The sequence below is a fragment of the Pristiophorus japonicus genome, chromosome 2 (genome assembly GCF_044704955.1).
Source record: "Pristiophorus japonicus isolate sPriJap1 chromosome 2, sPriJap1.hap1, whole genome shotgun sequence".
Lineage (NCBI taxonomy): Eukaryota > Metazoa > Chordata > Chondrichthyes > Pristiophoridae > Pristiophorus > Pristiophorus japonicus.
In genome coordinates this window covers 197,689,354-197,714,135 of record NC_091978.1, presented here as the reverse complement: position 1 = coordinate 197,714,135, position 24,782 = coordinate 197,689,354, and the positions used below count along the sequence as shown (strand labels likewise).

General features: G+C 42.6%; 1 protein-coding gene across 2 annotated transcripts in view; it reads right to left on the bottom strand.

Annotated features, from left to right (window-relative positions):
- anapc4 (anaphase promoting complex subunit 4) overlaps positions 1 to 24,782 on the bottom strand; it is a 139,237-nt gene that overhangs the window by 102,657 nt on the left and 11,798 nt on the right. For both annotated transcript variants that reach the window (XM_070870715.1, XM_070870716.1), the window contains exons 3-5: positions 11,074 to 11,179; positions 10,850 to 10,982; positions 9,129 to 9,203 (exon numbers count right to left, since the gene is read on the bottom strand). In XM_070870715.1, the coding sequence (XP_070726816.1) occupies positions 9,129 to 9,203; positions 10,850 to 10,982; positions 11,074 to 11,179 (314 nt within the window). The remainder of the gene's footprint in view (positions 1 to 9,128; positions 9,204 to 10,849; positions 10,983 to 11,073; positions 11,180 to 24,782) is intronic.

Genomic DNA, 24,782 nt, shown 5'->3' with positions numbered 1-24,782 from the left:
GAATTCTCTGCCCCAGAGAGCTGTGGAGGCTGGGTCATTGAATATATTTAAGGCGGAGATAGACAGATTTTTAAGCGATAAAGGAATAAAGGGTTATTGGGAGTGGGCAGGGAAGTAGAGCAGAGTTCATGTTCAGATCAGCCATGATCTTATTAAATGGCGGAGCAGGCTCGAGGGGCCAAATGGCCTACCCCTGCATCAAACAGGAAATTAGAGATGCACGTAGCAAGCGTACTACAGTAATTGTAGGTGACTTTGATCTACATATAGACCAGCCAAGCCAAATTAGTAATAATACTGTGGAAGATGAATTCCTGGAGTGTGTACGAGATGGTTTTTTAGGCCAGTATGTTGAGGAGCCTACTAGGGAACAGGTTATCCTAGATTGGATATTGTGCAATGAGAAAGGGTTAATTAACAATCTTGTTGTGTGGGGTCCTTTAGGAAGAGTGACCATAACATGATTGAATTCTTTATTAAGATGGAAAGTGAAGTAGTCCAATCTGAAACTAAGGTCCTAAATCTAAACAAAGGAAACTCCGAAGGTATGAGGAATGAATTGGCTATGATAGATTGAGAAGATTCATTAAAAGGCACGACTGTGGATAGGCCATGGATAATATTTAAGGAACGAATGCATGAATTGCAACAGTTATACTTTCCTTTCTGGCATAAAACCACAAAAGGAAAAGTGGCCCAACCAAGGATAACAAAAGAAATTAAGGATAGTATTAGATCCAAAGAGGAGTTATATAAAGTTGCCAGAAAAAGTACCAAACCTGAAGATTGGGAGCAGTTTAGAATTCAGCAAAAAAGGACCAAGAGATTGAATAAGAGGGGAAAAATAGAGTATGAGCGTAAACTTGCAAGGAACGTAAAAAGAAAAAGATTAGTAAAGACAAATGTAGGTCCTTTACAACAGAAATGGGAGAAATTATAATGGGGAACAAGGAAATGGCAGAACAATTAAATAAATACTTTGGTTCTGTCTTCACGGAAGAGGACACAAATAACGTCCCAGAAATGCTAGGGAACCAAGGGTCTAGTGAGCAAGAGGAATTAAAGGAAATGATAATTGGTAAGAAAATAGTGCTGGAGAAACTAATGGGACTGAAGGCAGATAAATCCCCAGGGCCTGATGATCTGCATTCCAGAATACTAAAAAGAGGTAGCCATGGAAATAGTAGGTGCATTGGTTGTCATCTTCCAAAATTCTATATATGGAACAGTTTCTGAAGATTGGAGGGTGGCAAATGTAACCCCTCTATTTACAAAAGGAGGGAGAGAGAAAACAGGGTACTACAGATCAGTTAGTCTGATCTGTAGTTCCCTGCAACGAGACCTGGGTGTCATGGTACATCAGTCATTGAAGGTTGGCATGCAGGTACAGCAGGCGATTAAGAAAACAAATGGCATGTTGGCCCTTCATAGCGAGGGGATTTGAGTACAGGGGCAGGGAGGTGTTACTACAGTTGTACAGGGCCTTGGTAAGGCCACACCTGGAGTATTGTGTACAGTTCTGGTCTCCTAACTTGAGGAAGGACATACTTGCTATTGAGGGAGTGCACCGAAGGTTCACCAGACTGATTCCCGGGATGGCGGGGACTGACATATCAAGAAAGACTGGACCAACTGGGCTTGTATTCACTGGAGTTCAGAAGAATGAGAGGGGATCTCATAGAAACGTTTAAAATTCTGACGGGTTTAGACAGGTTAGATGAAGGAAGAATGTTCCCAATGTTGGGGAAGTCCAGAACCAGGGGTCACAGTCTAAGGATAAGGGGTAAGCCATTTAGGACCGAGATGAGGAGAAACTTCTTCACCCAGAGAGTGGTGAACCTGTGGAATTCTCTACCACAGAAAGTTGTTGAGGTCAATTCACTAAATATATTCAAAAAGGAGTTAGATGCAGTCCTTACTACTAGGGGGATCAAGGGGTATGATGAGAAAGCAGGAATGGGGTACTGAAGTTGCATGTTCAGCCATGAACTCATTGAATGGTGGTGCAGGCTCGAAGGGCCGAATGGCCTACTCCTGCACCTATTTTCTATGTTTCTATATCAATAGTAGGGAAAATGATGGAGTCTATTATAAAGGATATGATAACGGCATATTTAGATAATATCAACAGGATTAAACAAAGTCAACATGGATTTATGAAAGGAAAATCATGTTTGACAAACCTACTGGAGTTTTTTGAGGATGTAACTGATAGAATAGATAAGGGCGAACCAGTGGATGCAGTGTATTTGGATTTTCAGAAGGCCTTTGATAAAGTCCCACATAAGAGGTTAGTGTGCAAAATTAAAGCACGTAGGATTGAGGGTAATGTATTGGCACGGACTGAAAATTGGTTAACTGACAGGAAACAGAGAGTAAGAATAAACGAGTCTTTTTCGGGGTGGCGGGCAGTGTCTAGTGGGGTACCACAGGGATCAATGCTTGGGCCCCAGCTATTCACTATATATATATATATATATATATAAATGATTTGGATGAGGGAACCCAATGTAATATTTCCAAGTTTGCTGACGACACAAAACTAGGTGGGATTGTGAGTTGTGAGAAGGATGCAAAGACACTGCATGGCGATTTAGATAGGTTGAGTGAGTGGGCAAACACATTGCAAATGCAATATAACATGAATAAATATGAAGTTATCCACTTTGGTAGGAAAAACATAAGGACAAAGTATTATTTAAATGGTGATGGCTTGGGAAGTGTCAATGTACAGAGGGATCTGGTTATCCTTGTACACCAGTGATTGAAAGCAAACATGCAGGTGCAGCAAGCAGTTAGGAAGGCAACAGGTATGTTGGCCTTCATTGCAAGAGGATTTGAGTACAGGAGCAAGAATGCCTTACTACAGTTATACAGGACCTTGGTGAGTCCGCACCTGGAGTATTGTGTGCATTTTTGGTCTCCATACCTAAAAAAGGATATACTTGCCATGGCGGGAGTGCAGCGAAGGTTCACCAGGCTGATTCCTGGGATGGCAGGACTGTCGTACGAGGAGAGATTGGGTCGATTAGGCCTGTATTCACTAGTGTTTAGAAGAATGAGAGGGGATCTCATTGAAATGTATAAAATTCTGACTGGGTTGGATAGACTGGATGCGGGGAGGATGTTTCCCCTGGCTGGGAAGTCTAGAACAAGGGGTCACAGTCTCAGGATATGGGGTAGGGAATTTAGGACCGAGATGAGGAGAAACTTTTTCACTCAGAGGGTGGTGAACCTGCGGAATTCTCTACCACAGAAGACTGTGGAGGCCAAGTCACTGAATATATTTGAGAGAGAGATAGATAGATTTCTAGAAACAAAAGGCATCAATGGGTATGGGGAAAAAGTGGAAATATGGTGTTGAGCTAGAGGATCAGCCATGATCATATTGAATGGCGGTGCAGACTCGAAGGGCCGAATGGCCTACTCCTGCACCTATTTTCTATGTTTCTATTTCTTATGTTCTTATGTTCATTCCAATAACCAGCTACTCCCTTAGTATTGTTTCCTTACAATCTACCCTTTTTCAGCTTAATGCTCACATCTCCTCATTCGGCTGCTTTATGACAATGCAAATAACTTCAACTGATCTGCTACATTCCTGAGCTTTATTATTTTGAACATCTTATTCATATTCCCCTTAAAAGAGTTATACATCCTGAAATAAAAACAGAAAATATTGGAAATGCTCAACAGGTCAAGCAGCATCTGTGGAGAGAGAAACAGAGTTAATGTTTCAGGTCGATGATCTTCCATCAGAACTGGAAAAAGTTAGATATTACAGGTTTTTTAGCAAGTACAGAGGCTGGGAAGGAGGGAGATAGGGAAAGAACAAAAAGTAAGGTCTGTGATAGGGCATAAAACAGGAGTGATTCAGACAAATGAGGGTGGTAATGTGACATGGAGCTGTAAATGACAACAGTAGAATCATTACCAACAGTTACTGTCCAAAAAAATGGGAGTGGTGGTTATGATCTGAATTTGTTGAATCCAATTCCAGACTTCAACCGGCAAGCTGTAAAGTGCCTTATCAAAAGATGAGGTGCTATTACTTGAGTTTCATTGGAACAGTGTAAGAGGCTGAGGACAGAGAAGTCAGAGTGGAAGTGGAATGGAGAATTAAAATGACAAGCGACTGGAAGCTCAGGGTCATGCTTGTGGAGTGAGTGAAGGTGTTCCACGAAGCGATCCTTCAATCTGCATTTGGTCTCCCCAATGTAGAGAAGATTGCATTGAGAGCAGCGAATACAGGATATTAAATTGAAAGTAGTACAAGTAAGTTGTCGTTTCACCTGGAAGGAGTTTCTGGGGCCCTGGACGGTGGGAAGGGAGAAGGTAAAAGGGAAGGTTTTGCATCTCCTGTGCTTGCATGGGAAGGTGCCATGGGAAGGGGAGGGGGTGATTGAAGAGTGGACCAGAGTGTTGAGGAGGGAACAGCCTTTTTGGAATGCTGGAAGGGGAAGGAAAGGTGTGTTTGATGTGGTGTCACACTGGATGTGGCAGAAATGGCAGAGGCTGGTGAAATGGAAGATGAGGACAAGGGGAACTCTGTCGTGGTTCTAGGAGGAAGGGGTGAGAGCAGAAGTACATAAGAACATAAGACATAAGAACATAAGAATTAGGAACAAGAGTAGGCCATCTAGCCCCTCGAGCCTGCTCCGCCATTCAACAAGATCATGGCTGATCTGGCCGTGGACTCAGCTCCACTTACCCGCCTGCTCCCCATAACCCTTAATTCCCTTATTGGTTAAAAATCTATCTATCTGTGACTTGAATACATTCAATGAGCTCGCCTCAACTGCTTCCTTGGGCAGAGAATTCCACAGATTCACAACCCTCTGGGAGAAGAAATTCCTTCTCAACTCGGTTTTAAATTGGCTCCCCCGTATTTTGAGGCTGTGCCCCCTAGTTCTAGTTTCCCCAACCAGTGGAAACAACCTCTCTGCCTCTATCTTGTCTATCCCTTTCATGATTTTAAATGTTTCTATAAAATCACCCCTCATCCTTCTGAACCCCAACGAGTAAAGACCCAGTCTACTCAATCTATCATCATAAGGTAACCCCCTTATCTCCAGAATCAGCCTAGTGAATCGTCTCTGTACCCCCTCCAAAGCTAGTATATCCTTCCTTAAGTAAGGTGACCAAAACTGCACGCAGTACTCCAGGTGCGGCCTCACCAATACCCTATACAGTTGCAGAAGGACCTCCCTGCTTTTGTACTCCATCCCTCTCGCAATGAACGGGAAATGGGATGGACAGTCGAGGGGAGCCCCTGGTTGGGGAAAAAGGAAGACGTATCAGAAGCACTGGTATGAAATGTGGCATCATCAGATCAGATGCAACAGAGACGGAGAAACTTCCTTTCAGGAAGCAGGGTGGGAGGAAGCGTTATTCAAGGTAGCTTTTGGAGTCAGCAGGCTTATGGTAGATATTGATCGATAGCCTATCCCCAGAAATGGAAATAGAGAAGTCGAGGAAGGGAAGGGGAAAGTCAGAGATGGACCATGTGAAGATGATGGAGGGATGGAAATTGGAAGCAAAGCTGATGACATTTTCCAGTTCGGGGCGAGAGCAGGAAGCTGCACCAATACTGTCATCAAAAGAGATGAGGGAGAAGACCTGAGTAGGACTGGAACAAAGAATGTTCCCACCTATCCCACAAAAAGCCAGACATCACTAGGACCAATGTTCCCGGTAAGCTGTACGGGCGTGCAGCATTCCAGGGGTCCCGGGGAGCCGGCTTGTCGGCTTTTAAATAGAAAGAAACGCGCATGCGCGGTATTTTGAATGGGCCTCATGAGCCAAAACAAATTAGAGAGAATATTGGCCAGGACTCTTACGGGTTCCCATAGCAACATATTTTATTTGGAAGCAATGAGTGGAATCAAAGGAGAGGTTCTTCAATGTAAGAACATGTTCAGCCAGGTGGAGGAGGGTGGTGATGCATAGGGATTGGTTGGGCCTCCATTCAAGGAAGAAGCGAAGGGCCCTCGGACTGTCCTGGTGGGGATGGATGTGTAGAGGGACTGGACATTCTTGGTAAAAAGGAGACGGTTAAGACCAGGAAACTGAAAACTGTTAATGTGGCAGAGGGCAGAGTCGCAGAACTAGATGGGAAAAGACTGGACAAGGGGAGAAAAAAATAGAGTCGAGATACGAAGAAATAAGTTCCGTTAGGCAAGAACAGGCTGAAACGATGGGTCTACCAGTACAGTTTGTAGATCTTACGAAAGAGGTGGAAGCAGGCTGAGCGGGGTTGGGGACTATGAATTTGGAGGCCGTGAGGGAAAGATCTCCAGTTGAGGTCAGTGTCGTATCCAGCTATATTACATTTTTATTGTAGTGCAAATTCCAAAACTGAACACAATCCTCCAGCTGAGACTTTACCAATGCTTGATGTAATTATTGATAATCTGTAAGTATATCATCTCTAGTATTGCTTCCTTTGATTTATTCTCCATTTCTCTTTGTATGCAACCCAACTCCAATTGTCTATCTTAATTTTACTTCAGGACTCTATCTGTTATGACCCTAAGATTCCTTTCTTGACCTGTCTTGGTTAGTATTTTCACATTAATCTCATTGCCTGTTTCTTGACCCCAAGTATATGGCTACATTTAGCTACAACAGCCTGGAATTTGTGGGCAGCAGCGAAGCGACGGCGCTTGCCGCTGACCTCGAAGAAAGCTGTCCACAAAGATCTCGTGATCTGTGTGGCGTGATGTTCAGCTCTCCCAACCTTTGTTTGAATCTGGCGCCAAATCTAGCGAATCTCCAGCGTTCAACAACAGTGATGTCATCAAGTAGGCTGAGAAGCCAATCACATTGAAGATATCTCAGACAGCAAATCAGAAAATAAAATGCACAGGTTCTAACTTACTCATGGACTTCCTTGTCTCCAAGATTGAGACCATCCAATTAGCTGCCTTTGCCACTTTCTTCCTTTCCCTAGCTCACTGGTCCAAACTTCCTCTAAGGTGCCCCCCTGCCCTAGCCCTAAACTCACATCATTCTCCAGTTTCTCTCCGATCTCCCCTCATAACCTCTCCACTCTCATCTTGTTCTTGAGACCCACTTCCTGCCCCTCCGACCCTATTCCTACTAAACTGTTGACCACCCAACTTCCTTTTCTGGCTCCCGTGTTAGCTGGTATTTTTAACTGTTCTCTCTCTTCAGGTACTGTCCTCCTCCTCTTCAAATCTGCCATTAGCCCTCTCCCCAAAAAAAACAATCCTTGACCCCTCTGTTCTTGCAAACTACCGTCCCATCTCCAACCTCCCTTTCCTTTCCAAAATCCTTCAACGCCTCCCAAATCTGTGCCCAACTTTCCCAGAACTCCATGTTTGAATCCCTCCAATCAGCTTTCCACCCCGTACCGAAACAGCTCTCATCAAAGTCACAAATGACATCCTTTGCGACTGTGACAAAAGTAAACTAGCTTCCTCCTTCTCAACCTGTCTGCAGCCTTTGACACGGTTGACCACTCCATCCTCTTCCAATGCCTCTCCACTGTCGTCCAGCTGGGTGGGATTGCACTCGCTTGGTTCCACTCTTATCTATCTAATCATAGCCAAAGAATCACTTGCAATGTGTTCTCTTCTCGCTCCCGCATTGTTACCTCTGGTGTCCAAGGATCTACCCTTGACGCCCTCCTATTTCTCATCTACATGCTTACCCCCCCCCCCCCCCCCCACCACCGACAACATCCGAAAACACAGCCTCCGTTTCCACATATATGCTGACAACACCCAGCTCCACCTCCACTGTTTCTAAATTGTCATACTGCTTGCCCGACATTCTGTACTGGATGAGCAGAAAATTTCTCCAATTAAATATTGGGAAGACTGAAGCCATTGTCTTTGGTCCTGCCACAAACTCCGTTCCCAAGTCACTGACTCCATCCCTCTCCCTAGCATCTGCCTAGACTGTTCGCAACCTTGTTGTCATATTTGACCTAGAAATGAGCTTCATGCCACATATCCACACCATAACTAAGACCGCCAATTTCCACCTCCGTAACATCGCCGTCTCTGCCTCACCTCAAGCTCATCTGCTGCTGAATCTCTCACCCCGTGCCTTTGTTACCTCTAGACTTCACTATTCCAACGCACTCTTGGCTGGCCTCCCACATTCTACCCTACAGAAACTTGAGGTCATCCAAAACTCGGCTGCACGTGTCTTAACTCACACCAAATCCCGTTCACCCATCACCCCCATGCTCGCTGACCTATATTTGCTTCCGCTTAAGCAGCACCTCAATTTCAAAATTCTCATCCTTAATTTCAAATCCCTCTATCGCCTTGCCCCTCCCCATCTCTATCATCTCCTCCAGTCCCACAATCCCCTCCCCGAGATGTCTGTGCTGCGCTGCTCTAATTCTGCTCTTCTGAGCATCTCTGATTATAATCGCTCAACCATTGGTGGCCGTGCCTTCTGTTGCCTAGGCCCCAAGCTCTGGAACTCCCTGCCTAAACCTCTCCGCCTCTTTTTCTTCCTTCAAAATGGTCCTTAAAACATACCTCTTTGACCAAGTCTGCGCTAATTTCTATTTAAGCAACTCGGTGTCAAATTTGAATCGCATAATACTCCTGAGAAGCGGCCTTGGGACGTTTCACTACGTTAAAGGCGCTATATAAATACATGTTGTTGTATTTATCTATTATTTTATGTATTTTCTTAGTTATGCTTCAATGGTAAACTTAACTTTTATCCTATGTATACAAGCTCCATAATCTATTTTAGTGCTGAAAGCCACATCAGTAAAAGCTGTTCTTTGCTTGGTTGAAAATCATAAAGATCAGTTTTTTTAGCTAGTAGTGAACCACAATATTCAAGTTTCAGTGGCTACAATTAGAGCAATCAGGTCAAACTTCTGTTTATTTTTTTGCTGAGCGCTCCAAACATTCAATGAGATACATTTGACAAGCAAGACACTCCAAAATAAGTTATTAGCAGAAACCCAAGATATAACTGTGGATTAGTTGTATTGCTTCCACAATAAATCTTTGAAAGCATTTCAAATGTATCAATTTTTATTCAACTGACTGACAATAAAACAAAGTGCTTGATCATCATCAAGTAAATTAATTGGGTCTCATTAAATTTTAGTCACACTTCGTTAAATTTACCTCTTTGGTAGTGCAGGTAACTTGGGCAAGAAAAGGCTTCCTTCCTCGTCTATTAAACTGATTGAGGGAGTGGCACTGGAAAGAAATGTTAACAGTAAATATTGAACGATAACCTGAAATAGCTACATCTTCAGCTATATCAATTTTTCTGCTTCTTTAGTGTCTTTGGGAGCTTATATTTTATTCCATACATTTTTTTTTGGTCTCTCCACAGCATGTCTGCCCAAAGGAGCATGTGATTTGCTCTCAAAACTTTGTTAATGTCATTTGAAGTTATACTGCACTGAGAATAAAAACACGTTACACTCTGGCCGCTCATTATATACAGTAGTCTAGGATTTTTCCACCATGGGAGAAAATTTTCTCAGTGCATTATGTATAAATCCATTTATAAAAAATGGGTTATGATTTTGCTGCACAGAGAAAATCTTCCCCGACATAAGGCTTCACTCACCACCTTCCTACGATGAGATAAAAGCATAGGAAATGTTTAAAATAAAGCTGGAAATGCCAGAACAACAAAGGATTAAATATCAATGAACCAAATGGCCTTTTCTTGACCCCAAGTTTTTACTGTAATCAGAAACTAAAATATATGTTCAACAAAACAATTGGGAGAGTGCTTTCAAGAAATAGTGCCCCCTTCCAATCAATTAGCAAAGCAGATTTGTAAAAATTCTGTCAGTATTGTGACCATTTTGAGGACATATGATAGGCCAAATCTTGCTGGAAAAATAATGGCGTGTGAACAATGCATGCTGTTATTAATGTGCAAATAGACCAGCAATTTCAGGGGATTAAGAGATACGCCATGAGCAGCGAATCTCCAGAACTTGCCTTTTAACGACATGATAATAATTAATACAATCCTAATCAACTTCTCTTCCCAGAAAGTGAACAACTTAAACTGCTAAGTCTCATTCCTGCATGTTTTTTTTTTATTCATTCATGGGACATGGGCATCGCTGGCAAGGCCAGCATTTATTGTTCATCCCCAATTGCCCTCGAGAAGGTGGTAGTGAGCCGCCTTCTTGAACCGCTGCAGTCCGTGTGGTGAAGATACTCCCACAGAGCTGTTAGGGAGGGAGTACAGGATTTTGACCCAGCGACGATGAAGGAACGGCGATATACTTGGAGGGGAATGTGGAGGTGGTGGTGTTCCCATGTGCCTGCTGCCCTTGTCCTTCTAGTTGGTAGAGATCACGGGTTTGGGAGGTGCTGTAGTGCATCTTGTAAATGGTACACACTGCAGCCATGATATGCCAGTGGTGGAGGGAGGGAATGTTTGTGGTGGATGGGGTGCCAATCAAGTGGACTGCTTTTTCCTGGATGGTGTTGAGCTTCTTGAGTGTTGTTGGAACTGCATTCATCCAGGCAAATGGAGCGTATTCCATCACACACCTGACTTGTAGATACAATGTTGGTCCCGCCGTTCACCAAGGTCCTCGATGTCCTGTTGCCCATGCTACATTGTTATCAGTTCACACTTCCAGCAAGTTACAGCAGAAAAAATGTTCAACCTAACGGCTACAGGAAAAAGTCTAACGGCAGGTGCCGCAAGAAGCACCACTCCAACAAGATTTGGCCCAATATAAAGTAGCCTTTTAGTCGTGAATGCCTCAAAACATCTGAATTTGGATTTTACTTTTACAAAAACAAATGTATTTAAAAAACTGAATCAACATAATTGCAATGAAGACTGAGCTTATGTTTTTGATTACCTTTTCGGATCCGTCACCTCAGTCCAGTGCATGCAGGTGACTACGTTTTCCAAGGAGAAAAAATGTAGGATCTCTGCTTTTTCCACATCACATAGAACAATTCGCCGAGTGTCTGCGAGACTAAAGGCTAAAACTAGTCGAAAAATAATAAAGGATTTATTACCAACATACACAATTTTACAACTATATGGGGTCATGAAATCTGGTGCATTTAAGTGCTTTACCTTTTCCATCTGGCCTCCATGCTAATGATCTAACTTCTTTTCCTGTGTTTTCATTGGGTGCCAAACTCCACACACGCTGAAAGTGGGCTAGACGATGAAGCAAAACCTAAAAATTAAACAAAAATTTTCTGTGGTAGACAGCTGATATACTACGAGTGTCTTACCCAGTTTTTATATTTGGTCTAATAGTAACGCTGTTGCAGTATAAATTAGCAATACAATATGCACTATCTGCACAACTGACTTTTGTACTATAGCCTGGATACCAGCTGATACTTACAGTACTACTGTCTTAATAGTGGTTCAAGTACAATATTAATAAGCACCAATACAAAAAAAAAATCAGAAAACCTCAACTTGTAGAAGATGGACTGGAGATGTGGTGTAGGCTAGGGCAAAACTAGGGGCTAGATTTTCGGTTGTTGGCGAAAACGGTAGCTTTATGCTAAAATTACCGTTTTTGCAGCGCTACTGTTTTTAGGCCGAAATTTCGGCCTTTACGTCTGCAGTAAAGTCAGTGTTGCATGAGGATTCGTGGCGCAAACCGTGAGTTTCGGCAACTTTAGTCCGAGGTCGGTAGCACTGCGAGAGAGGCCTTGGGAAGGGCGACAAACAAAAAAAATTTAAAACATTCACACAACCCTGAACTACTAAATCGCTGAAAGATAATTGAAAAATAAAAACTTTAACTTACCTTTTTTGCAGGTTTTCATACTTACAGATGCTGGCAAGGCTGCACCGACCTGTCGGTATTCTGGGTGTGGCAGAGTGCCGAAGGTACGACGGTAACACAATCCGTGGCATTGCACATTGTTTCACGTCGCGCACCTCTCCCCGGCAGCACGTGGAAGTGCCGCTGCAAAATGGTGCCCGAAGATCCCACTGACCGGGTTTTTGCCTTGTAGAATCAAATCGCGGTGAAAACCCGGTCGCAAAGTCGGCAAAATTCTAGCCCTCGGAGTTGAACATTTCTGGTTGCAAAATATCCAGAGTTAAAACATGAAAAAAGGAAGCAGGGACTTCAGTTAACCAAAATTCCAAAACAGCACCAGAACATAGGGATGATGCAAAATATGAATCTATTTGTTTAGAAGTAAGGAATAAGAACATAACATAAGAACGTAAGAAATAGGAACATAAGAAATACGAACAGGAGTAGGCTATACGGTCCCTCAAGCCTGCTCCGCCATTCAATAAGATCATGCCTGATCTGATCATGGACTCAGCTCGTTCCCCATAACCCCTTATCGTTTAAGAAACTGTCTATTTCTGTTTTAAAGTTATTCAATGTCTCAGCTTCCACAGCTCTCTGAGGCAGCGAATTCCACATATTTACATAGAATAGAAAATAGGTACAGGAGTAGACCATTCGGCCCTTCTAGCCTGCACCGCTATTCAATGAGTTCATGGCTGAACATGCAACTTCAGTACCCCATTTCTGCTTTTTCGCCATACCCCTTGATCTCCCTAGAAGTAAGGACTTCATCTAACTCCTTTTTGAATATATTTAGTGAATTGGCCTCAACAACTTTCTGTGGGAGAGAATTCCACAGGTTCACCACTCTCTGGGTGAAGAAGTTTCTCCTCATCTCGGTCCTAAATGGCTTACCCCTTATCCTTAGACTGTGTCCCCTGGTTCTGGACTTCCCCAACATTGGGAACATTCTTCCTCCATCTAACCTGTCTAACCCTGTCAGAATTTTAAACGTTTCTATGAGGTCCCCTCTCATTCTTCTGAACTCCAGTGAATACAAGCCCAGTTGATCCAGTCTTTCTTAATAGGTCAGTCCCGCCATCCCGGGAATCAGTCTGGTGAACCTTCGCTGCACTCCATCAATAGCAAGAATGTCCTTCCTCAGGTTAGAAGACCAAAACTGCACACAATACTCCAGGTGTGGCCTCACCAAGGCCCTGTACAACTGTAGCAACACCTCCCTGCCCCTGTACTCAAATCCCCTCGCTATGAAGGCCAACATGCCATTTGCTTTCTTAGCCACTTGCTGTACCTGCATGCCAACCTTCAATGACTGATGTACCCAGGTCTCGTTGCACCTCCCCTTTTCCTAATCTGTCACCATTCAGATAATAGTCTGTCTCTCTGTTTTTACTACCAAAGTGGATAACCTCACATTTATCCACATTATACTTCATCTGCCATGCATTTGCCCACTCACCTAACCTATCCAAGTCGCTCTGTAGCCTCATAGCATCCTCCTCGCAGCTCACACTGCCACCCAACTTAGTGTCATCCGCAAATTTGGAGATACTACATTTAATCCCCTCATCTAAATCATTAATGTACAGTGTAAACAGCTGGGGCCCCAGCACAGAACCTTGCGGTACCCCACTAGTCACTGCCTGCCATTCTGAAAAGTCCCCATTTACTCCTACTCTTTGCTTCCTGTCTGACAACCAGTTCTCAATCCATGTCAGCACACTACCCCCAATCTCTTGTGCTTTAACTTTGCACATTAATCTCTTGTGTGGGACCTTGTCGAAAGCCTTCTGAAAGTCCAAATATACCACATCAACTGGTTCTCCCTTGTCCACTCTACTGGAAACATCCTCAAAAAATTCCAGAAAATTTGTCAAGCATGATTTCCCTTTCACAAATCCATGCTGACTTGGACCTATCATGTCACCTCTTTCCAAATGCACTGCTATGACATCCTTAATAATTGATTCCATCATTTTACCCACTACCGATGTCAGGCTGACCAGTCCATAATTCCCTGTTTTCTCTCTCCCTCCTTTTTTAAAAAGTGGGGTTACATTGGCTACCCTCCACTCCATAGGAAATGATCCAGAGTCAATGGAATGTTGGAAAATGACTGTCAATGCATCCGCTATTTCCAAGACCACCTCCTTAAGTACTCTGGGATGCAGTCCATCAGGCCCTGAGGATTTATCGGCCTTCAATCCCATCAATTTCCCCAACACAATTTCCCGACTAATAAGGATTTCCCTCAGTTCCTCCTCCTTACTAGACCCTCTGACCCCTTTTATATCCGGAAGGTTGTTTGTGTCCTCCTCAGTGAATATCGAACCAAAGTACTTGTTCAATTGGTCCGCCATTTCTTTGTTCCCTGTTATGACTTCCCCTGATTCTGACTGCAGGGGACCTACGTTTGTCTTTACTAACCTTTTTCTCTTTACATATCTATCGAAACTTTTGCAATCTGTCTTAATGTTCCCTGCAAGCTTCTTCTCGTACTCCATTTTCCCTGCCCCGATCAAACCCTTTGTCCTCCTCTGCTGAGTTCTAAATTTCTCCCAGTCCCCGGGTTCGCTGCTATTTCTGGCCAATTTGTATGCCACTTCCTTGGCTTTAATACTATCCCTGATTTCCCTTGATAGCCACGGTTGAGCCACCTTCCCTTTTTATTTTTACGCCAGACAGGAATGTACAATTGTTGTAGTTCATCCATGCGGTCTCTAAATGTCTGCCATTGCCCATCCACAGTCAACCCCTTAAGTATCATTCGCCAATCTATCCTAGCCAATTCACGCCTCATACCTTCAAAGTTAGCCTTCTTTAAGTTCTGGACCATGGTCTCTGAATTAACTGTTTCATTCTCTATCCTAATGCAGAATTCCACCATATTATGGTCACTCTTCCCCAAGGGGCCTCGCACAACGAGATTGTTAATTAATCCTCTCTCATTACACAACACCCAGTCTAAGATGGCCTCCCCCCTAGTTGGTTCCTCGACATATTGGTCTAGAAAACCATCCCTTATGCACTTCAGGAAATCCTCCTGCACCGTATTGCTTCCAGTTTGGTTAGCCCAATCTATGTGCATATTAAAGTCACCCATTACAATTGCTGCACCTTTATTGCATGCACCCCTAATTTCCTATTTGATGCCCTCCCCAACATCACTACTACTGTTTGGAGGTCTATACACAACTCCCACTAACGTTTTTTGCCCTTTGATGCTCTGCAACTCTACCCATATAGATTCCACATCATCCAAGCTAATGTCCTTCCTAACTATTGCATTAATCTCCTCCTTAACCAGCAATGCTACACCACCTCCTTTTCCTTTTATTCTATCCTTCCTGAATGTTGAATACCCCTGGATGTTGAGTTCCCAGCCCCGATCATCCTGGAGCCACGTCTCTGTAATCCCAATCACATCATATTTGTTAACATCTATTTGCACAGTTAATTCATCCACCTTATTACGGATACTCCTTGCATTAAGACACAAAGCCTTCAGGCTTGCTTTTTTAACACCCTTTGTCCTTTTAGAATTTTGCTGTACTGTGGCCCTTTATGTTCTTTGCCTTGGGTTTCTCTGCCCTCCACTTTTCCTCATCTCCTTTCTTTTTTTTCCCTTTTGTCTCCTTTTTGTTTCCCTCTGTCTCCCTGCATTGGTTCCCATCCCCCTGCCATATTAGTTTAACTCCTCCCCAACAGCACGAGCAAACACTCCCCCTAGACATTGGTTCTGGTCCTGTCCAGATGCAGACCGTCCGGTTTGTACTGGTCCCACCTCCCCCAGGAATTTGAATCCCTCCATGCTGCACCACTGCTCAAGATACGTATTCATCTGCGCTATCCTGCGATTCCTACTCTGAGTAGCACGTGGCACTGGTAGCAATCCCGAGATTACTACTTTTGAGGTCCTACTTTTTAATTTAGCTCCTAGCTCCTTAAATTCGTTTCGTAGGACCTCATCCCTTTTTTTATCTATGTCGTTGGTACCAATGTGCACCACGACAACTGGCTGTTCTCCCTCCCTTTTTAGAATCCTCAGAAGAAATTTCTCCTCATCTCTGTTTTAAATGGGCGGCCCCTTATTCTAGTTCTAGACTCCCCCATCAGTGGAAATATCCTCTCTGCATCCACCCTGTCAAGCCCCCTCCATAAGCATAGAAACATAGAAAATAGGTGCAGGAATAGGCCATTCGGCCCTTCGAGCCTGCATCGCCATTCAATAAGATCATGGCTGATCATTCTCTCAATATCCCTTTCCTGCTTTCTCTCCATACCCCTTGATCCCCTTACCCAAATTTGCCATATCTAACTCCCACTTGAATATACGTAATGAACTGGCATCAACAACTCTCTGCGGCAGGAAATTCCACAGGTTAATAACTCTCTGAGTGAAGAAGTTTCTCCTCATCTCAGTCCTAAATGGCTTACCCTTTATCCTCAGACTATGTCCCTTGGTTCTGGACTTCCCCAACATCGGGAACATTCTTTCCGCATCTAACCTGTCCAGTCCCGTCAGAATCTTATACGTTTCTATGAGATCCCCTCTCATCCTTCTAAACTCCAGTGAATAAAGGCCCAGTTGATCCAGTCTCTCCTCATATGTCAGTCCAGCCATCCCTGGAATCAGTCTGGTGAACCTTCGCTGCACTTCCTCAATAGCAAGAACGTCCTTCCTCAGATTAGGAGATCAAAACTGAACACAATATTCCAGGTGAGGCCTCACTAAGGCCCTGTACAACTGCAGTAAGACCTCCCTGCTCCTATACTCAAATCCCCTAGCTAAGAAGGCCAACATCGCATTTGCCTTTTTCACCGCCTGCTGTAATGCATGCCAACTTTCAATGACTGATGAACCATGACACCCAGGTCTCGTTGCACCTCCCTTTTCCTAACCTTATACATTTCGATAAGATCACCTCTCATTCTTTTGAATTCCAATGAGTAGAGGCCCAATTTACTCAACCTTTCCTCATAAGTCAACCCTCACATCCCCGGAATCAACCTAGTGAACCTTCTCTGAACTGCCTCCAAAGCAAATATATCTTTTTGTAAATATGGAAACCAAAACTTCACGCAGTATTCCAGGTGTGGCGTCACCAATACCTTATTTAGCTGTAGCAAGACTTCCCTGCTTTTATACTCCATCCCCTTTGCAATAAAGGCCAAGATTCCATTGGCCTTCCTGATCACTTGCTGTACCTGCATACTATCCTTTTGTGTTTCATGCACAAGTACCCCCAGGTCTCGCTGTACTGCGGCACTTTTCAATCTTTCTCCATTTAAATAACAATTTGCTCTTTGATTTTTTTCTGCCGAAGTGCATGACCTCACACTTTCCGATATTATACTCAAAGGGGACTGTTATTCTATTGGGAATACAGTGGGGGTAAAATTCTGGGCTTGCCGGGTCCGGCGAGGCCTCACAAAAGCTGGTTTTCGGCACGCAATACGCATGCGCTGAAAACCGGCTTTTCCGATCTGCCAAGATTTGTCTTGACAGATCCTCTGCATCCCCGCACCCAAGACATTTGCGCAGGTGAGATTGCGCCATTTGCCCAGCTCTTGCCCAGCGAATGTCCTAAAAACTCTTGTACCTAGTAAAAGCAGGCGTATAGCCTACTTTTACCAGCGTAAGAGTTTTAAAACATATATAAATAAAATTTAAACACACATTTTTATGTTAAAAACCCTGTCTACCAAGGTAAGTTTATTTTAAACCCTATTAAAAGACTTTAAAAAAATTAAAAAAATATATTTTTTTTCTAAAACATTTAATTAACTTTAATTTGAATTAATTTTAAATATGTGCGTTTTAAAAAAATGTTATGTTGTGTTTAATGTGTTTTCTCTCATTGGTAGCAATAAAAACTCGGAGGTACGGAGTTCCCATCGCTATCAATGAGAATACTGTACCATGATTGGTTGCCCGATCACGTGACTCCAGCTTCTATGTGCGAACCTCGAGGATGTGGTCGCACTCCGATGCGCAGGAAGAGAAGGCCTCCCACCGCAATCTAAGGTGCCTCTGGGACCACCGGGTACTTTCGTAAAAAATTCTTGGGTGGAGGCGTTCGTCCGAAGAAAGCCGCCGACCCAAATTTCAGGGCCATTATATACTACTGAACAGTGGAAAACAGATGGAAGAGATATGTAGGCAAATTAAAGTGCAGAATAACAGGGCTATCATAATGGATGGTTTTAAATGCCCAAATATAGACTGGGGTAAAGTGGCAAAGAATGGAGGGGTTCTACAATTTGCCCAGGTCTGCTTTCCAGAATGTTTTTGGTCCAAGGATGAAGCAGTGCTGGATCTGATTCCAAGAAATGAATTAGGGCAACTAGGTAATGTACAAACGGGGAACATCTAAGAAACAGCAGTCATAACATATAAAAACTGAAAAGGAGAGGGGACAGCAATTAGATAACTATAGACAAGAAATTAGTACCAAAATAAATTGATGGATTTCAAAAGTGGGAAGGTCACCAGGCCCTGATAGCATGCATCCTGGAATGACGAGAGAAAAATTCCTTCTCTAATTTCAGAGGCTCTGACCAGAATCTTTGATTATAGTAGTTGTATAGAGGACTGGACACCAGGGACAACGCCCCTGCTCTTTTTTGAAGAATGCCATGGGACCTTTTACATACATCTGAGAGGGTGGACAGTGATGTCCCCTTTAAGCTCCCACGCAGCAGGCTCACTTGTATTAAATAGGAAAAACAGTGCATGCCGCATTTTGAATGGGCCGCAAACCTCCCAAAAAATTAAAGTGAACATTGGTAGACGGACCTCAATTTAACTTCTCACCTGAAAGACGACACCTCCAACAGTGCAGCGCTCCCTCAGTACAGAAGTGTCAGCCTAAATTATGTGTTCAAGTCGCTGGAGTATGACTTGAACCCACAACCTCTGACTCAGAGGTGAGAGTGCTACTACTGGGCCAAGGCTGACACGAGGTAAATGCCAAGCTTCTACAGCCATAATACAGGATAAAATTAATACTCAGAAGACCTAACGACAGGCAGCATGGATTTGTAATCGGCAAGTTCTGTCTGACAAATACAATAAGAGTTATTTGAAGAAATAATGGAGATTTTCAAAAGTTGTTTGATGAGATGTTGCATATGATGCTTGCTAATTAAAGGAAATGTAGCAGCATGATTAAGAAGTTGGTTAATCATCAGAAAAGTGGTTAACGGATGCTTTGCAAATTAGAAAGATACAAACAGTGGTCGCCACCAGCAATCAGCATTGAGCAATGTGCTTTTCTGCTTTATATAATTTATATCATGTTCCAGCTTAGGTACAGGGGCACAATATCAAAACTTGCAATGGCTCAAGAGTGTGGTTAAATGTGAAGAGGACTGTATGCTACTTCAGGAGGATATAGGTTAGTAGATTGGGCAAAAAGATGAAATTTCATGCCGAGAAATGCAAGGTGTTACATTTTAAGACAAAGAATACGGCGAGGAAATATAAACCAAAAGGTAAAACTTTAAAAAGAGAGAGAGAAGGAGAAAGACAGTAGAACTATAGAATTTACAGCATAGATGGAAGCCATTCAGCCTATCATATCCATGCTAAGCAATCCAAAACTAATTCCACTGCCCTGTTCTCCCCCCATAGCCCTGCATTGTCCTCTGCTTCAAATATTTACCCAATTTCCCCTTAAAAGTTGCAATGGTCTCTGCCTCAACTATTTCCTGTGGCAAAGCATTCCATGCTCCAAAAACTCTACTTGTAAAGAAATTTCTCCTGACCTCTCCCCGCTTTCTCTTTGTAGCCATTTTAAATTGATGACCCTTCGTCACTGACTCCCCAACCAGAAGTAAATAGTCTTTCCCTATTCATTCCATCAAAACTCTTCCTAATTTTAAAAACCTTCATTATATCTCCTCTTACCCTCTCTGTTTCAATGGAAATAATCCCAATATCACAAATTTCTCCCTCCAAACTGTAGCTTCCCATCCTTGGCATCATCCTGTGGAATCTTCACTAATCCTTGGGACCTGACTGGTGCCGGACCAGAGAATTTCCCGAACCATGGGAGGTCAACTGGTGGCAACGCTGCTGACAACCACCCGAACACGTTCTGCACATGCACTGCGCAAAAGCCTACTGTACAGCATTTAGTCGTCCAGAATCACTCCGTTTTTAAAAAATCCTCAGGCGCAGCTTCAGCGCCTCAGTCAGCCGCCTGCCCTTCTCTTCCCTTGCCTTGCCCGGCCCACTTACCTCAATGAACAACACCACTTCAAAAATCCACATACATACACAAGAAAAACCTAGAGATTACTGAGACACACGCACACACAACAACAACACCCCCCCCCCCCTCCCCCCTCCGAGAACAGGGGGTGGGGGAGGAAAATGTCGGCTCAGCCCGGCACTGCAGATGCAGCCTTCAGAGCATGCGCGCCCACCACCAATCAGGCAAGGAGAGGCGGCCTCGGCAGCGAGGAGCGTGTGTCAAACCACAGCACCAGCCAGTGTGTAAAACCTCCAGCTGGCCAAGGCAAAGCTGTCAATATTTGTTTTCCAAAATGCATCACACGTAAATTTAACACGTGGAGCCGCAATTTTATTTTTTCAATGGACGCCATCCATGCCGGGACTGATGCAGGACCAGGGAGGTTTCCGGACTAAAGAGTCCCGGACTGGAGAGGTAAAACCTCTACATCTATTGCATTCTTATTATCTATCTAATAGGTTACTTTTTCAAAAAACTCAAACACAACTTGCTTTCAACAAATCTCTGTTGGCTATCTTTGATTAACCCATGCATTTTGGAATACTCATTAATTTTATCTCAAATTATGAATTCTAAAAGTTCCCTTACAACTGCTATTAGCGGCCTATAGTTACAGTTAATCAATTTGCTTCTTGAACAAAGGTGTTACACTGGCTAATCCAGTCACATGGCAAAATTTGTATATTTAAGGATTGAAAAATTGTGGTCTGAGCCACTGCTATCTCCTGTCTGATTCCTTTCAACCGTCTAGGGTGCACGCTATCACGGCCTGTTGACTTATCCACCTTGAGTTTGATAATTTTTTGAAAACAAATTGCTTTTCTGCAGGTATCTCCAACAATTGTTTCATATCCTTCATCCCCACATGGTCCTACCTTCTCTAACCATTCTTTTACTTTTTATATGGTTATAACAGCACTTTTTTCTTAACTGCCAGCCTTTTCTAATTTTCTTTTAGCTTTTCTAATCTCACTTTTCACCTTCCCACGGCTTTTTCAATATTCCTCAAGATTTTCTTCAGTATTGTCAGTGCTACTTTTGTTGTCTTCCTTTTAAGTTAGTTTAGTTTCAAACTATTTCTGTACAAAAATCTATTCTTTGATGTACCTGCTTTTTGCTTTGTGTGAATATATTTATTTTGTACTCTACCCATCTCATATTTGAAGATTCCCCACTGCCAGACCATCAACCTATCTGCTAACCTTTCTGCTCAGTTAATTTGAACAGGATCCCTTCTTAACTCACTAAACGTTACCTTTTCCAAACCAGCACCGGGTTACTTTTCATTATAATTTTCAATTTTTACATTGAACTATGTTGTGGATGTTCTTTCTCAAAAAATATTCTACTCTCATCAGTGTTTCACACCACTTCATTGCCCAGGGCCAAATCAAGCACTATTTTTTTTTCTTTATTGGTCAGTAACATAAGTTCTAGGAATCAAGCAGGGTTTGGTGCAGGATAGGATATGGACAGCACATTTTGGACGAATTGAAGTTTATTAATCAATACGCTGCAATCCTGAACTGTTAACACGTATGTTACATGATGTTCATTTCCTTTCCTTCACTACCGCAACATTACTAGCCAGTTTAACCCATTAATTACACGCAAATTTAATTCACTCTAAATTTAATTGGTTAGCAGTCAACTCTTATAATGCAAGCAGGAAAATGGTGCAGCACTGTTGCTTTTGGCACTTTCACATTAAGGTAAACTCATCAATACTGTTGTTTGAGCTGCAAAAGAAAATGTAATTCAGTGCTAAAATTCTGAGGACTAAATGTAGGTATTAGGCATACCAGTCATAAAAAAGTAGTACAAAAGGTTAGAAAAAGAGATATATCCGTTTTATTGAACCGATTATTTAATTGTGCTTCCCACAGATTGCAAGAATTTATTTGAATTCGTTTCTATATTTCTGGTGTCAAAATAACTGTACCTCAGTACATTTCAGATATCATTGTCAGACCACAAGCGTGGCAAATTATGAATATTACTTTTCCAGTAAAACTGTAAGAGTTATTTATACTAGTCTGCTGTCTAATTACTGAACTTCCACATCATGAATTAACCAAGGTCCTGACCATTAGGACTATCAAACCCACCTAGCAGTGATGAAAGGATAGTGTGCTGGCTCAGTGCATTACTGAATCTCGATATCCTTCCAAGTATTTGACATTTAAAAAAAATCCAACTCCTATCAGGATCACTAATCTGTAGTTGGTTTTAGAAGGCTCACATTAGATTTATTTTTCTCCTCCAATTATTCCATCAAACTCACTGCTGTCTTCTTAGCCAGCTTTGTTAAAATATACCTTCAGGGTTCATATAACATATTTACACCACTAAACTTCACACCTGTGATTTAGGGTAATAATCAAACCCCAGAATAAATCACAATGGGGCTGAATTTGCGGCCCCTACGGGTGGATATGAGGTGCGCACGTGCTGAAACCAGGAACTTGCAATCTGTCAAGAAGCCTCTTGACAAATCGTACGAATCTGAAGTAAATGGGCATTCGCTGGTGGAGAGTTGGGCGATTTGAAATTCTTACACCTGATAAAAGCATAAGGCTTGCTTTTTATCAACACAAGACTTTTAAAGGACAGAAAAATAAATTTTTTTCAATAATTTAAACATTTAAAAACCCGTGAAATAAGATACATTTATTTTTAGATCCTTTAAAATATGTAAATTTATTTTTCAAAAAATTACCTTTTGGTTTTAAATAATTATTTAAATTCCATTTTGTTTAATTTTAAATATGTGATATTTTAAAATTTATTTTAAGTTTTCGTGTATTTTTGGGGGTATTCCATACAAACGGAACTCACCATAAGTATGAATCGGAATACCCTTACTTTGATTGGTTGGGCCGGCCCACATGATTCCAGGGCTGGTTGCGAAACGCCTGCGCCCTAGGGATACGTGGACCTCTACGCAGGCCTAATCGTAGAGGCCCAGGACCACAAGTCGCCAAACCTCCCGGACCACCAGGTAAGTTCATAAATCTTTTTTCAGGTCGGAGGCATCCGCCTGCAGGAAGCCTCCGAGCACAAATTCTGCACCAATCTTATTACCAACTAGTTATTTCCAACCATCCACAGTGTGCTACATAGAAAATTGTGAATATACATCCTGAGGCTATTTGTTCTTGCTGCTATCTCTGGATGTTATAAGAACATCAGGAACAGGAGTATGCCATACGGCCCCTCGAGCCTGCTCCGCCATTTAATACGATCATGGCTGATCTGATCACGGACTCGGCTCCACTTCCCCGCCCGCTCCCCATAACCCCTTATCCCCTAAGGAACTGTCTATTTCTCTCTTAAATTTATTCAATGTCCCAGCTTCCACAGCTCTCTGAGGCAGTGAATTCCACAGATTTACAACCCTCAGAGAAGAAATTTCTCCTCATCTCTGTTTTAAATGAGCGGCCCCTTATTCTAAGTTCTAGACTTCCCCCATCAGTGGAAACATCCTTTCTGCATTCACCTCGTCATGCCCCATCATAATCTTATACATTTCAATAAGATCACCTCTCATTCTTCTGAATTCCAGTGAGTAGAGGCCCAACCTACTTAACCTTTCCTCATAAGTCACTCCCTCATCCCCGGAATCAACCTAGTGAACCTTCTCTGAACTGCCTCCAAAGCAAGAATATCCTTTCGTAAATATGGAAACCAAAACTGCAGGCAGTATTCCAGGTGTGGCCTCACCAATACCTTATATAGCTGTAGCAAAACTTCCCTGCTTTTATACTCCATCCCCTTTGCAATAAAGGCCAAGATACCATTGGCCTCCATGATCACTTGCTGTACCTGCATACTATCCTTTTGCGTTTCATGCACAAGTACTCCCAGGTCCCGCTGTACTGCGGCACTTTGCAATCTTTCTCCATTTAAATAATAACTTGCTCTTTGATTTTTGCTGCCAAAGTGCATGACCTCACACTTTCCAACATTATACTCCATCTGCCAAATTTTTGCCCACTCACTTAGCCTGTCTACGTCCTTTTACAGATTTTTCGTGTCCTCCTCACTCATTGCTTTTCCTCCCATCTTTGTATCATCAGCAAACTTGGCTACGTTACACTTAATCTCTTCTTCCAAGTCGTTAATATAGTAATGTTTTCAATTGTATCTATCCTTGTATCTCATACTGTCTGGAAAACGAAATCAAATTCAAACAGGGACAAACAACTTTAGTTCTGTCAACCCCACCAATAAAGCTGCCATGTTCTTCTATTTCGTATTTAATAATTACTAAAATGATATACCGTTTAAAAACTATATAATATGGCAAATTATTTGTCGCAGAATTTTAATATTAACTGTTCACCACCAGTTCCATGCTAAGGTATACAGCTTAATGAAATTAATCACCCTGAAATTTTCGAACCAAAGTTGAGCAAAATATTAAAGTGCTTTTCCTCCATCGACACAAGTTGCATTTATATAGCGCTTTTAACGTAGTAAACCATCCCAAAGTGCTTCACCGGAATGTCATCAAGCAAAGTTTGAGACCAAGCCACATAAGGAGATATTAGGGTAGACAAGGAAGGTTTAAGAAGAGTCTTCCTTTTCTGGTTCACGTTACCTGACATTGTTAATGATTCTCTCTCCTCGGGTACTGTCCCCCTCTCCCTGAAATCTGCCGTCATCACCCCTCTCCTCAAAAATCCAACCCTCAACCCCTCCGTCCTTGCAAACTACCGCCCCATCTCCAA